This window comes from Olea europaea, chromosome 3, assembly GCF_002742605.1.
Source record: "Olea europaea var. sylvestris chromosome 3, O_europaea_v1, whole genome shotgun sequence".
NCBI lineage: Eukaryota > Viridiplantae > Streptophyta > Magnoliopsida > Lamiales > Oleaceae > Olea > Olea europaea.
In genome coordinates, this window is record NC_036239.1 from 20,441,612 (window position 1) to 20,453,653 (window position 12,042).

The following is a 12,042-nucleotide window of genomic DNA, read 5'->3' on the forward strand; positions in this document are numbered from 1 at the left end:
AAGTTTTAAAATTTTTTTTCCCCAAAAAAAAAAAAAAAAAAAAAAAAAACTTTCGTACTTTTTTGCTTTTCTTTTTTCTAAACTGTGAGCTTTATATTGTGTCACTCCATACCTGTACCTTGACCAGTCTGAGCTCCTTCCCTACAACAGCAAAATTAAGGCACAAGTGAATATATTAGAAAACACATGTATAAAGGAAAACATCCAATCCCTTAATCTGATAAAAATAAATATGAATAGAGCGAGAGCACAAAAATTAAGTTGTAATAAGATGTATAAGAAACAATAGCACCCATGTGATGATCCTTCCTAAATAGGTTTGAACTATATGGTTCCAAGACAAAGGGCTGTTCAAGCGGTTAAACATGAGATGTCACAGGTTTGAAGTTTCAATCTCATGTGTATTTGTGTATTTGTGGGTTTTTTGATGCAGAAAATTTTGTCCCAAGGAAATATGACATCCGGAACATCATTAGACCACTCAAAAAGGTTAAATATATCGATATCCATTAGGGGAAAAAATTGAAAGACAGCAATTCAAGAAATTACTGAAATTAATGCAGGATATTTCATTGCACGCAATTAAAAAACTGAAGAAAAAAATTGCAGTCATTTGAAAGATAATAGTGTCTTCTAACACATGAAACATTCAAATGAATTGATATCAATCAAACCATATTTTGGAGATCTCTTAGACAAATGGTTGTAATTAATAAACATGGATTCCATCTGAAATTCAAAGCAAAAAAGAACCATATAATGACGTGCTTGAAATAAATTTCTCACTCACTGTGTTGATTGCTGCTGACTAAGGTGTGAAAGTCGTTGCAAAGCCATCATTTGCTAAACAATAAAATTTTAAGTTGTAAGTATAATGATTAGAGAATTTTCTTATCCGGGAAAAAAAGAAGAAATAACATATATCATTACTTAGCCGAGAACAAAGATATTCATTGCACACAGATCTTGTCCAAGAGGCTAATTAATCTATTAACAAAAAGAAGAAAAAGAGAAACTGCAAAACATTTGGGCCAGGAAGATCCTTCCACAGATGACTACCCGCATTAACTCAGGTGAGGTCAATTGGCGAATAATTTCTGGATTTTGCATCATTTCTCTTAACTGAGGGTTCGCGTCAAGCATACCACGAAGTTGAGGACTGAAGCTCAGGATCTGCAATGAAGATATAATTTAGTCCAAATTTAAAGTAGGAACACATGAATAGATCTCAGCAGTACCTGATCCATGTACTGTGGGTTGGAAAGCAAGCTTTGCATCATCTGCGACGCTGCTGGATTTCGTAAGAACTGAGATGAATCTGGCATGCCCACCATGCGCTCCAATTCAGGAAGACCAAGCCCTCCTAGCCCAGCAACATCAGGCTGTCCAGTTGGATTAGCTCTTGAAGCATTGTTTGTTTGAGAACCTCCTGAAGTTTTATGTTCATATCAAAGTTCCAGATAAATATCCCATTACAGTTGCATGAAGCGACTGTCATCAAGATACTGAAGAACAAAACAGAGAAAGGGGTACAGGGGAGGAATAAAAATCCAGTTTTAAATCAAAAGGAATTTGCAGAACTTGATTCATGTCTAGCTCAATTGTAGAATATAAATTTGAAAATATTCTCTTTCCAAAATGTAGATCAGCTTATAAGAAAACAAAGGACTGAAGAGGGAAAAGTCATCCCACTCCACCATATTCAGGCTGCGAACCAGAGCTGCAGAGGAAAAGAGCCAAAACGACAAAGCAATAATACACAAATTACCATACTATAATATATTAACATAAGATAGTTTACATAGAAAAAGCATCAAGCTTTAAATTCTTCATAAAAACTATTTAAAAGAATATGTCGAAAACGTTATTACCAAGTAGAATGGAATAATACAACAACCTTTGCATACTTTGAATCATCTCATCTTACCATCAGAAGCAGTCCATGGGTTGGGAAGTGGGTTAGAATTTGGAGCAGCAGTCCCCGTTCTGGCCTCAGACACAGTAGTTGAAGAATTAGATCCATCTAGTGTCTGGGCACCAACCCTCTGATTTGCCAAGAGAGCTGCAGATGGGTTTGATCCCAGATCAGTCACCGTACCACCACCCAAGGATGTTGCATTCAAGAAGGGTTCTTGTACATTTTCATACATGCGCCTGAGCATGTTAAATCCTTCAGGAGAAGATTCAATATTACTCATTGCCCTGTCAGTATTCCGCATCATCTCACGCATTAGTTCGGGGTTTCTGGCAGCTTCCAGTGTTTGTCGAAGAATGCTGGGATCATTAAGAATGTGACCAAGCTCAGGATTTCGGTCAATTATATCACGCATCTGAGGATTACTCATAATCAAGCTGCGTACAATCTCAGGGTTATTCATTAGGCTTTGCATGGCAGGCATGTTCATTATCTCTCTCATCATGTTAGGGTTCTGGGTTAGTTGTTGCTGCACCCGTTCAAACTCGGGAATTCCATCACCAGACAATCCAGATGCCCCAGTGCCACCAACTGCACCTAAACCAAGCCCGGGAAATAAAGATGCACCTAAACTTGCACCCATGTCCCCTCCATTGGAACCAACACCCAGTGTGACATTAGGAGTACTTGTGTCATTTCCAGCACTTGCAGGACCATTAGAAGGCAGTGAGGCAGCCGGTGCAGAACCACGCACCATATGAACAGTGTGATCTGCTTGCAAACCTTAAAAAGAGAAGAATATTATAACAAAAATTAGAGAGGCAACTTCATTTAGAAAGGAGAAGGTAGGATAACTTATGAGTGCAAATTCCTTTCACTTGTAGCATACAAATATACTCGCGTCTCGTCATCCGGCATACAGAAGTGGAACCAAGATGATCACAAATGCAAATAAACAGGCTAGAAATATACCACCTCAAAAAGCTAAAAAAAATTTAATTGTAAGCAATATATCATAGGCCCTGAAGCATGTCCAATTTATAGCGGCCCTAGGGTATATTGGTTTAACTAATGCACCAGACATGTGCTAGGCTGGTCCTGAACCCTGTGATTGTGCCTGGCGAAGAACTTAGGGCCTTAGAGGGCGGAAGATTGTCAAGTAAGAGTTGTGGAGAAACTTAGCTTAACAATTTACGCTGCATGGAAACAAATAGTTATTTTTTAAGATCGAAAATCGAGGCAACGTTATGGTCTTAGCGGTAGGTCTAGGCAATACAATTACTCATCGTCAATGAGTTTCCAAAAGTAACTGACCAACCAACAAACAGCTCCAGTTTCCATGCTGCAATTACTTCATGTCAACAATATTCAACATGCATAATTTGTTTGATACTCAGGGATTTTTGTCTACGATATGATATTGTTTACTTATAAATCTAGTAGCATCTCCTCTAAAATAAGATGTGCCATACGATAGTCAGCACAGTAATAAAGATGATTTTCTGTTATATTTCATTACTCTTAATGAAAATTTAAAAGGTATTGATTATTCTTTTAAATGTTGTTTTACATTGCATATGCATGCGTTGCTTTACATGATACTATTGAAAAATGATCGTTAGTGTTCAACCTTAAAGCAAATATTGAGTATTCTATAAGAGTCTATTGTTCCATAAGAGTCTGACGAGTCTTAAGATTTTGACTAATATGTTTAACTATTGAACATGATCATCACTCATCTGCCCACACCTGTCCAATACAGAGTAACAGGAGCATGTTTTAAAGCACACATACTTCTTAGAGCATAAGAACAAGAGTAACTAACGTTCTAAGCACGTGCGAAGATGTATGGAGAAAATTAGTTGGCTGTATTTTGGGGAGAGAATATTGCCTCTCGCTTTTTCCTCCATTTAGCAATATTCCACTAAGCCGACAAGATAGTCTTATGCTTCTTTGAGTACACATTTGTTGGTAACTAATATAGAACATTTATGCATTTTCCTCTTGTCAGGCTTAGGGGCCAGAAAATCAGCAAGTATAAGAGTTATCACAACTGCAAAAAACCAGAGAATAAAATCCCTTTCTAGAAATTTGCAGCAACCCTTGTTACACTGCCAATGCCAACTTATGAGTTCCGACAACTCAACTAAAGCATTTCACAGTGTCTCTCTCAGTTCATTGACTCCAAATATCAAATGTTACTTTCATTTTCCTTATCCACAATCAGTTCCCTTTCCCTGTCCCTTTCACTCTTTCTTTCCTGCCTATCAATACAAAACTCTTAACCTTTTGTCCAATTCGCAACGTCTTGAAAGCAATCGTCCCAATATTCTAGGGAAAATGTGGAGGTTTGGAATGTTTCTGCATAGGCTCCAGTTAGTTATATTAACTTTCTTTTCAAAGTAAGACCAGATGGATCAAGCCTAGAAAATATAGGACCTGATACAGAGCCCACCATTATACACATTAAATTACCTCTAAAACCCATAAAACAGTAGAAGAAAACTCCCAAATTATTCTAATAAGAATTCGAAATTTCTAAAGAATCATTCATTCATAGTCTTCCAATGTCTCCAATCCAATTCTCTTGATAAAATGGACCATTACATTAACATAAGAAACAAAATTAGAAACCCACCAAAAAAAATAATAATGGAGCATACCATAGCTAACCAGGGTCTGCTCGTCCTTTAAGATTCGACCTTTGTATATCAAACGCTGTTGTTCAGCTGCCACATCACAACTCTGAGCCAGCACAGCCTTGAATTCCTGCACCGTGGACTCAAGTCTCGTCCGCACAGAGAATTTGGAGCCATTAGAGCAGCGAATGTTGACATTCACCTCTTCACCACTACCAACGATCAAGTTCGATTCACCCTCCGCGGCCATTGATTATCTATATACAGGTTAGTCAAATCAACCGATACAACGATAAATCAAAAACCTCTATCCCAGAAAGAAAAAATTACTGGCTGGTACTGATTTCAATTTGAATTAAACACTTTATATCAGTATGTGCAGAAAATCATTACTTGTTAAACAATTCGGAGTAAATACTAAATTTGGGGTCACTAAATTGAATTGTAAAAAGGAATTTATAGAAATAACAATTCACTAAAAATAGGTGAAAATGGAGTATGGGAGGAAAGTATGAAGACTGGAATGAAGGACGGCGAGAAGTGCTTACACTTCGAATATACCTTCCTCCATTAGGACTTGTGCTGTTCGGTACAGTTGATAAATGAGATACTGACACGTGCAAATGCAAGGAGAAAGCTGAAATTTGAATGCCAGGTAGGAACGCTGACATCGAATCATTCTGCCACAACCAATCATTGTTCCAGGTCAATGAAGTAAATTTTGAGAGTTACGTTCCAAAGTTCGTAAAATATAAAGGATTTTGCTATATGAACATAATGGGCTAGATCGGAGGCTATATAATGAACACGCGACACCTCGGTCAGGCGCCTGCCGCACCTCGGGCTCATAGGCGCCTCGTAATTGTGTCCATTATGTAGCCCCTTTTGCAGCCCATTATGTTCATTTAGCATTTTTCAAATATAAATTAGAGAAGCACTGTTGTAACTGTATTGACTCCGTTAAACATTTCCTGTACGTGGTGACATTTCCACAAATTTAACCCCATGTTTGACAATCTGTATTTTAAATTTCTGTATACTTATTTTCAACTATGCATACATATAATATAAATTCAGAATTTTTTCTTATTTTTTAATCACATATCCTCTAAAAACTCAATATTCGAAACTTTGTTTTTGCCAAATAATAACTATCAAAAAAGGGCTAAATGTTTAATTAGAATGAAATTATAATTTTATTTTTAATTAAAGATAAACGACTTCCTCAATCTCAATCCTAAATTGTAGCCACTTTGATTTGGATAAAAATTAAATTTTGATAAAAATTAATTAAATGTGTAGGTGAAAAGTTGTGGAACATGTGAAATGCGTGATTAATAATGAGTTTAAGAAATGGAGGTCAATTTGTAACTTTCAGTAAAACATCGATAAAATAATGATATCAAGATCGAAAAAAAAAATTATTATTCGAGAGTGGTTATTAATTGATTGATAAATTTTGTTTAAGTCATTTCTAATCAACGCTACAAAAGTGTGTTGCATGCCAAGCACCTCCTAAATTATCTAGTGAAAATGAAATTATATGTTTGTTTGGATAAAATTATCATTAGGAGTAATGGGTCACACAAAGTGTAAATAATAGGTGTATAGTAATTGTAAATGTCGGGTTAAAGTTATTATTTGACTTTTAATTAAAATGAATACACCAGTTATGGATAATCTTGATTTAGATGACCATTTATTTATTAAAAAAAATGCTTTCAAGTATCGTATAGTCAAAGATTACTTAAAAAATGAAATATTTATGCTAAATGTTGCAAAGGCATTATGAAAAAATTAGGGCAAGAGATTAAGAAAATGTTTGTACTCCCTTTTTTTTAAAAAAAAAAATGCATTTTGATGGAGAATGTGTAACTAAAGAATAAGGAAAAATTTTGAATTTACGTATAATATTATTTTATTAAAAAATGTGTAGTTATGAAAAGAAAAAATATATATATTTTAAAAATAATGAAAATCAATCATGGGCTAAGTTCAATTAGAGTACCCAAGTAATAAGTATTATAAAATTTTACATATTTTAATCAATTATTATTTTATATTTTCAATGGGTTCTTTTAATTAAAATTATTATATTGTGCACTTAACATAATATTAATGTAATATATTGATTCAAGTCTGGTCCCGTATTTTTTAAAATTTAAATGAGGTTATCAATTTATCATATTAACACAAAAATAACACAGGAACAGCGAGCAAACTGGTTCATTAATATCAAATCAAGTTAATAAAGACAACACGGTTTTGAGTACACTCTTCTTCAACTTGGTAGCATCCAGCAACCATATTGTCACATTCTTTGCTAAAATGCATCAGCAAAAGGAAAGTTCTTTATATATAAGTGAGCTGAAGACATATAGGAAAATATCACAAATAATGAAATTGCATATCTTGAATCTATTTCTCTTCCAGACGACGAAGCACTGACTCGGCAAAGCTTTCTTGTCTGCGAGTAAAAATATAGGAACAGATAAGAAACACAGGCGGGTTTCAATTTTTGTTAGAAATGACATTTTCCAAGAAATCAACAAATGAACAACTTACTTCCGCTCGCGATGTTTAGGGCTAGGGCGAGAATATTTCAAATATCCATCCCAGGGAACCTTCTTAAGGCCGGCGCGAACAGAAATAATGTCCCTCACTCTGAAAAGAACATCAAATCAAGAAGGAAGAGCCTTGTTAAAATTGTTCAGAAATTAAAATATTTTTATCTCCAAAGTGATAAACGCGTGCAAAATAGCATTGAGACATTGATATGGATGAAACCTCTCTGCAAATTCAATTGGTGTTTCTCCAGGTTTCAGATTCTGAGGCTCCAGGTACCACACATCACACACAACAGTCCATGATGTCATGAGCTGCAACAAGTGTGTCGTAAAAGATTGTCTGCAGATAAAAAAAATTGTCCGTAAAAAAGGTGATTAACTAATAATTGTTAGACTCTCTGCAAATTGTACAGTCGGGAAAGAACCATCCCTAGCTAACGACAATGGTGACACTATATTTATCACAAAGCTTTTCCACTAAGAGTAAGCTCTAACCATATCAAAAGAAATATTTCAAGAAATGTGTGGACAATAAGTGAAAACAATGGAATATTAACTTAGAAACCAGCATAACGGAGAAACTTACTTTCTACTATTCCAGAAGGCATCAACAAAAATCTTGTTGTACTTGATTGCGATTGGACAAACAGTGCAGCCAAGCTCAAATGCACCCTAAGCACCATAGAAAACTGATGGTCGTGAAGATAAATAGAGTAAGCACTTTAATTAATAATTCAAACAATTAATATGGTCAGCATAGATTTATTTGATCTAAAATTTCAACAAATATATCTCACAGTTTAAAATTACCAACTTTACCTTATCTTTTTCAGTAACTTATCATCTACTTGAAAATCTCGTTCCATTAATTGGGAAAACAAATGTTTCAAGGAGAGCAAGGCTCAATAGCAAAAGAAATTCAATGCGCAAAAAGGGCAGGACTCAATAGCATCTGAAAATCGTGGAAAACAGAACTCCTGATATTTGTTTGACAGATTAAATAATTGTATATGAATAAAAGTTACCTTCTTAAACATCACTGAATAATGGTTGTTCACACAAGTTCCTTCAGGAAATATAAGGAGAGGATTATTATCAGCCCCTTCAACATGTTCCCGCAGCCTAAAAGAAAACTTTAAATTAGAATATGAAAATTCTTATGACAATAGGACTTTTTCAGTAAAACATACTTTCTGGCTACAATTCCACGATCCTTGGACTCTGAACGGTTGAACCAGATGCATCCTAAACTTTCTAAAATAGTGCTTTGCAATAATCCTACGCAGAAGGCAACATGATAAGATCACTTCATTTAAACATAAGAGGAAAGCACGCACCTGACAGGCAAGCCAACAAAATAGTGATCACATACCACCCAGCTTTTAATTAATGCTACGTCAATAAATATAATGAAACTTTTACATGAGTAAACAAACTCCTCTTTTTCTGAAGTCAATTAATTTTATGAATTAGTATATTAGTCAGCAAACACTGCCATTTCACACAATCAAATTCCCTATTCAAAATTTCAGGATTTTTAGTCTCGTATATTTATATAGCCCCCGTTTGGCCCCCATTCTCATTCTCGTTCTCATTTTTTTTCTCTCTCCCTCTTATTTTTCAACAACACAATCTTCCATAAAATAATATTACACGCAAATAAAAAACTTTTCATTTTTTTTCAACCATACATTATTCAAAAAAACACTATTCCCACCATTAAAATTTGGCAAGAATGGGGGCCAAACGGGGGCATACTAAAATGCAACTTCAGTTATTATATCAAAGCATTTATTAATTTCTTATCAAAACATTTCTTTTATCTTAATCTATGTTTACCAAGACAGCGATGTACACAAGATTAAGGCTACATATTGCCTTAGTCAGAAATTTAGCAAATGTCAAAACCACAGGTCCGAAAACCACAATGTTATCATTTTTGAGAGGGCAAAAAATCACATAAAATCTCCCCCCATCTTGCACACTTATGGTACCTCCATTTTCAGTATTGTGATAGTAACAATGTTGAACAGTCAAAGCAGGAATGTTTAGCAGTTCCCAGACAACCGATCTAAGACACTTACCAACCCAACCAGGATGCTTCTGCATAATTACTGCGAAAGCAGTCATTTGTTCTAAAACAATGAAATCAATCATTGATGTGTGATTTGTCACAAAAACCTGCACAAATCATTGAAAGAAAACTCAACTAGACATTGAAGATCTCAGCTAAAATATTGTAGATGCACAGAGAAAAATCAGACGACATAAACAAAAGGAAAAATCCTACCTGCCTAGGCCGCATACTGGGCCGTGGACCATGGTACTTGATGACTCCAGTCCACGATGCAACAAAAAAGCTGCAAATCAATTCTACTAGACCCCTCTGAAGAAAAATAAGCAATGTAAGACAGTGGCAGAAGGTCAATTAATGATACACATTAATTTGTCTTCAGCCAAAGAATATCGATAAGTATAATGCCAAATTCATACAGTAAGAAGTCTTACCTCTAACTTTTTTCTTAATTTATCATTCCCTTTCAAAAGGGTATGCACAGGAAAATAACATGAGAGAAATATTATCCATCCTATTGTCAATACCAGTACCCTGCATTTAAATAGAAAAGCGTCAGGTGACCAAAAAGGATTTGCACTGGAAAGTACAAATTAAACTGATAAATCCAAACTTATGCAGGCATACATGTATTTATGTAAGAGAGCAGATACATTCTGTCTTCAAAGCAATATAATGTACAAACACACTCTCAAAAACCATACAACTTTGAACTTGGAGAACAAATTTTGATATGTTACTTCATTTCATCCTTGCCAAAATAGGCCAAAGATATACAACTTCATCATAACTACAGGAGACAAACCACCTTTGATCAGATAGATGCTAACCTTAATGGGAAAAGAAATCCATATCTGACTACAACTCCCAAACACCACAGAGGAAACAAATATACATTCCAGTTCCATGGTTCCGGAGGAATCGACTTGAAGCATCTCGTGAAAGAGTCCTGACATGCAGCAAGGATCAGAAATGAAACCAAATGTATGTAACATATCTCTCGAGGACAGAACACAAAGAGGGCCATCATGTTTACAGGCTTAAAAAAAATTGCCGTGGAACCACATTTTCAGAAAGTTCTGTCACCATCATCACTTATAAGATGTTGGTGGTAAGGAAAAGGCATTGATATACAATTGCCACAGCACCACACCATTTAATGGTGTCAACAACATAGATAATTTTCGTTCCATGGTTCCGGAGGAATCGACTTGAAGCATCTCGTGAAAGAGTCCTGACATGCAGCAAGGATCAGAAATGAAACCAAATGCATGTAACATATCTCTCGAGGACAGAACACAAAGAGGGCCATCATGTTTACAGGCTTAAAAAAAATTGCCGTGGAACCACATTTTCAGAAAGTTCTGTCACCATCATCACTTATAAGATGTTGGTGGTAGTAGGAAAAGGCATTGATATACAATTGCCACAGCACCACACCATTTAATGGTGTCAACAACATAGATAATTTTGTACGAAATGCCAAATCTAAATAGTCAGGTACATACTGCATTCAGAGGTACTAGGGAAATGTGAAATCAAGTACATCAGTTTTGATTTGTCCCATAATACCCAGTTCCAAGGTCCCATAATACCCAGTTCCAAGGTCAAGACTCAGAGGACTCAACAATAACAAGAAAGTTCTACAACACCGTTGAACGAACAGATAATATTTTGCACATGCAGCTATCTTTCATAACCCATCATTAATTGTTCATAAAACCACTTGATCCTAGCTTTGCATCTATACTCATTCATGACTTCGAAACTACAATAAAAATATTGAGAGTTCACCTAATTCCAATTTCTATTTTTTTTTTTTTTTAATGGTTGCAATTTCCACGTAATTAAATGAGTTATGAGAAACAAAACACTAGCAAAAGTTTTAGGGTTGTTAAACCAAATGCATTATACTAAACACATTTTGTTTCACACGATATCTCCAGCAATGCATCTATTGAATCATCTTTAGAACATTGCAAACTGTACAGAATTAGTTACAGCGACTGGAATATTGCTCCCATTATTCACAGATTGATCTCCACAATATTTGCCTAGTGTAATCATATTATTTGCAGTTGTTATCACTATTGTTACTTTTAACTTTGTAGCTAGACTACGTTTATACCCTTGATGAATATAAATGTAGGCTGCAGCTCAGAAGAATTTCACTAAGCTTTCAATCCAAAGAAAGATTATTTTTTTAATGGGGTCTCTACACAGAGGAACATATTTTAGCAGCATACGACTGAAAGAACATTTGGGGACGGACCTCTGGGAAATTAAAATACTATCTCCGAACGAGAAACACTTTCCGGACGGAAGAACTGTTCTAAAACACACCCAAAATCCCCAAAAAGAGAGAAACCCACTGGAATTGGAAGGAAATTTCTACTGCTAGCTTTAAATTTTATTTTTTTGGGGAAGGTCAACAGGCATCACCATAAAATTTCTCCAGTAATCATTTCATCTAAGAGCTCGTGCGTAGGGATAAAGTCTTTTGTACTGTAGACAAATTCTAATGAAAACTCACGCAATATCATTAACATTCTATGGAAAACGGAACCAATTAATTTAAAAGAAAAACAACTAAAACCAAAGTATTAAGGCGTCCAAATTACTTACATCGACAATGGCACCAGCTGCCTCGGTTAGAGTGGGTGAAATGTCGAGTAAATCGCGCCTGCCACCACAAATTCTAATTAGCTCAATTTACATTGTTTTAGACAAATAGATACAGAAATGGGACAGATGGATGGAGAGATACAGGCGCAATTTGCCACGAGGTTCTTGGATGGATCCAGAAGGAAGATAGTCTTCAATATTAGGTCGATCCAAATCGATTTC

At 35.4% G+C, this 12,042-nt stretch overlaps 2 protein-coding genes across 3 annotated transcripts in view; both read right to left on the reverse strand.

The window, feature by feature from the left end:
* LOC111389436 (ubiquitin domain-containing protein DSK2b-like) overlaps positions 1 to 5,117 on the reverse strand; it is a 6,637-nt gene extending 1,520 nt beyond the window's left edge. Inside the window, exons 1-6 of one of the 2 annotated variants that reach the window (XR_002701732.1) lie at positions 4,579 to 5,117; positions 1,928 to 2,698; positions 1,239 to 1,429; positions 1,060 to 1,173; positions 791 to 843; positions 59 to 141 (exon numbers count right to left, since the gene is read on the reverse strand). Coding sequence is in view for 1 of the 2 variants with exons in the window: in XM_023014357.1 (XP_022870125.1) it covers positions 113 to 141; positions 791 to 843; positions 1,060 to 1,173; positions 1,239 to 1,429; positions 1,928 to 2,698; positions 4,579 to 4,804 (1,384 nt within the window). In the remaining variant the exon portion in view is untranslated. The remainder of the gene's footprint in view (positions 1 to 58; positions 142 to 790; positions 844 to 1,059; positions 1,174 to 1,238; positions 1,430 to 1,927; positions 2,699 to 4,578) is intronic. The other variant, XM_023014357.1, reaches the window with a different exon arrangement.
* A 1,636-nt stretch (positions 5,118 to 6,753) lies between these two features.
* On the reverse strand, positions 6,754 to 12,039 carry LOC111379706 (glycerol-3-phosphate acyltransferase 9; the record flags this gene model as incomplete). The annotated part of the gene is made up of 12 exons (XM_023003143.1): positions 6,754 to 7,021; positions 7,120 to 7,218; positions 7,342 to 7,461; positions 7,708 to 7,793; positions 8,147 to 8,243; positions 8,312 to 8,399; positions 9,206 to 9,302; positions 9,412 to 9,507; positions 9,630 to 9,729; positions 10,026 to 10,144; positions 11,821 to 11,878; positions 11,963 to 12,039. Coding segments are annotated over 12 exons (1,086 nt in total), but the record flags the coding sequence as incomplete, so codon positions are not given.
* Positions 12,040 to 12,042: the final 3 nt, after the last annotated feature.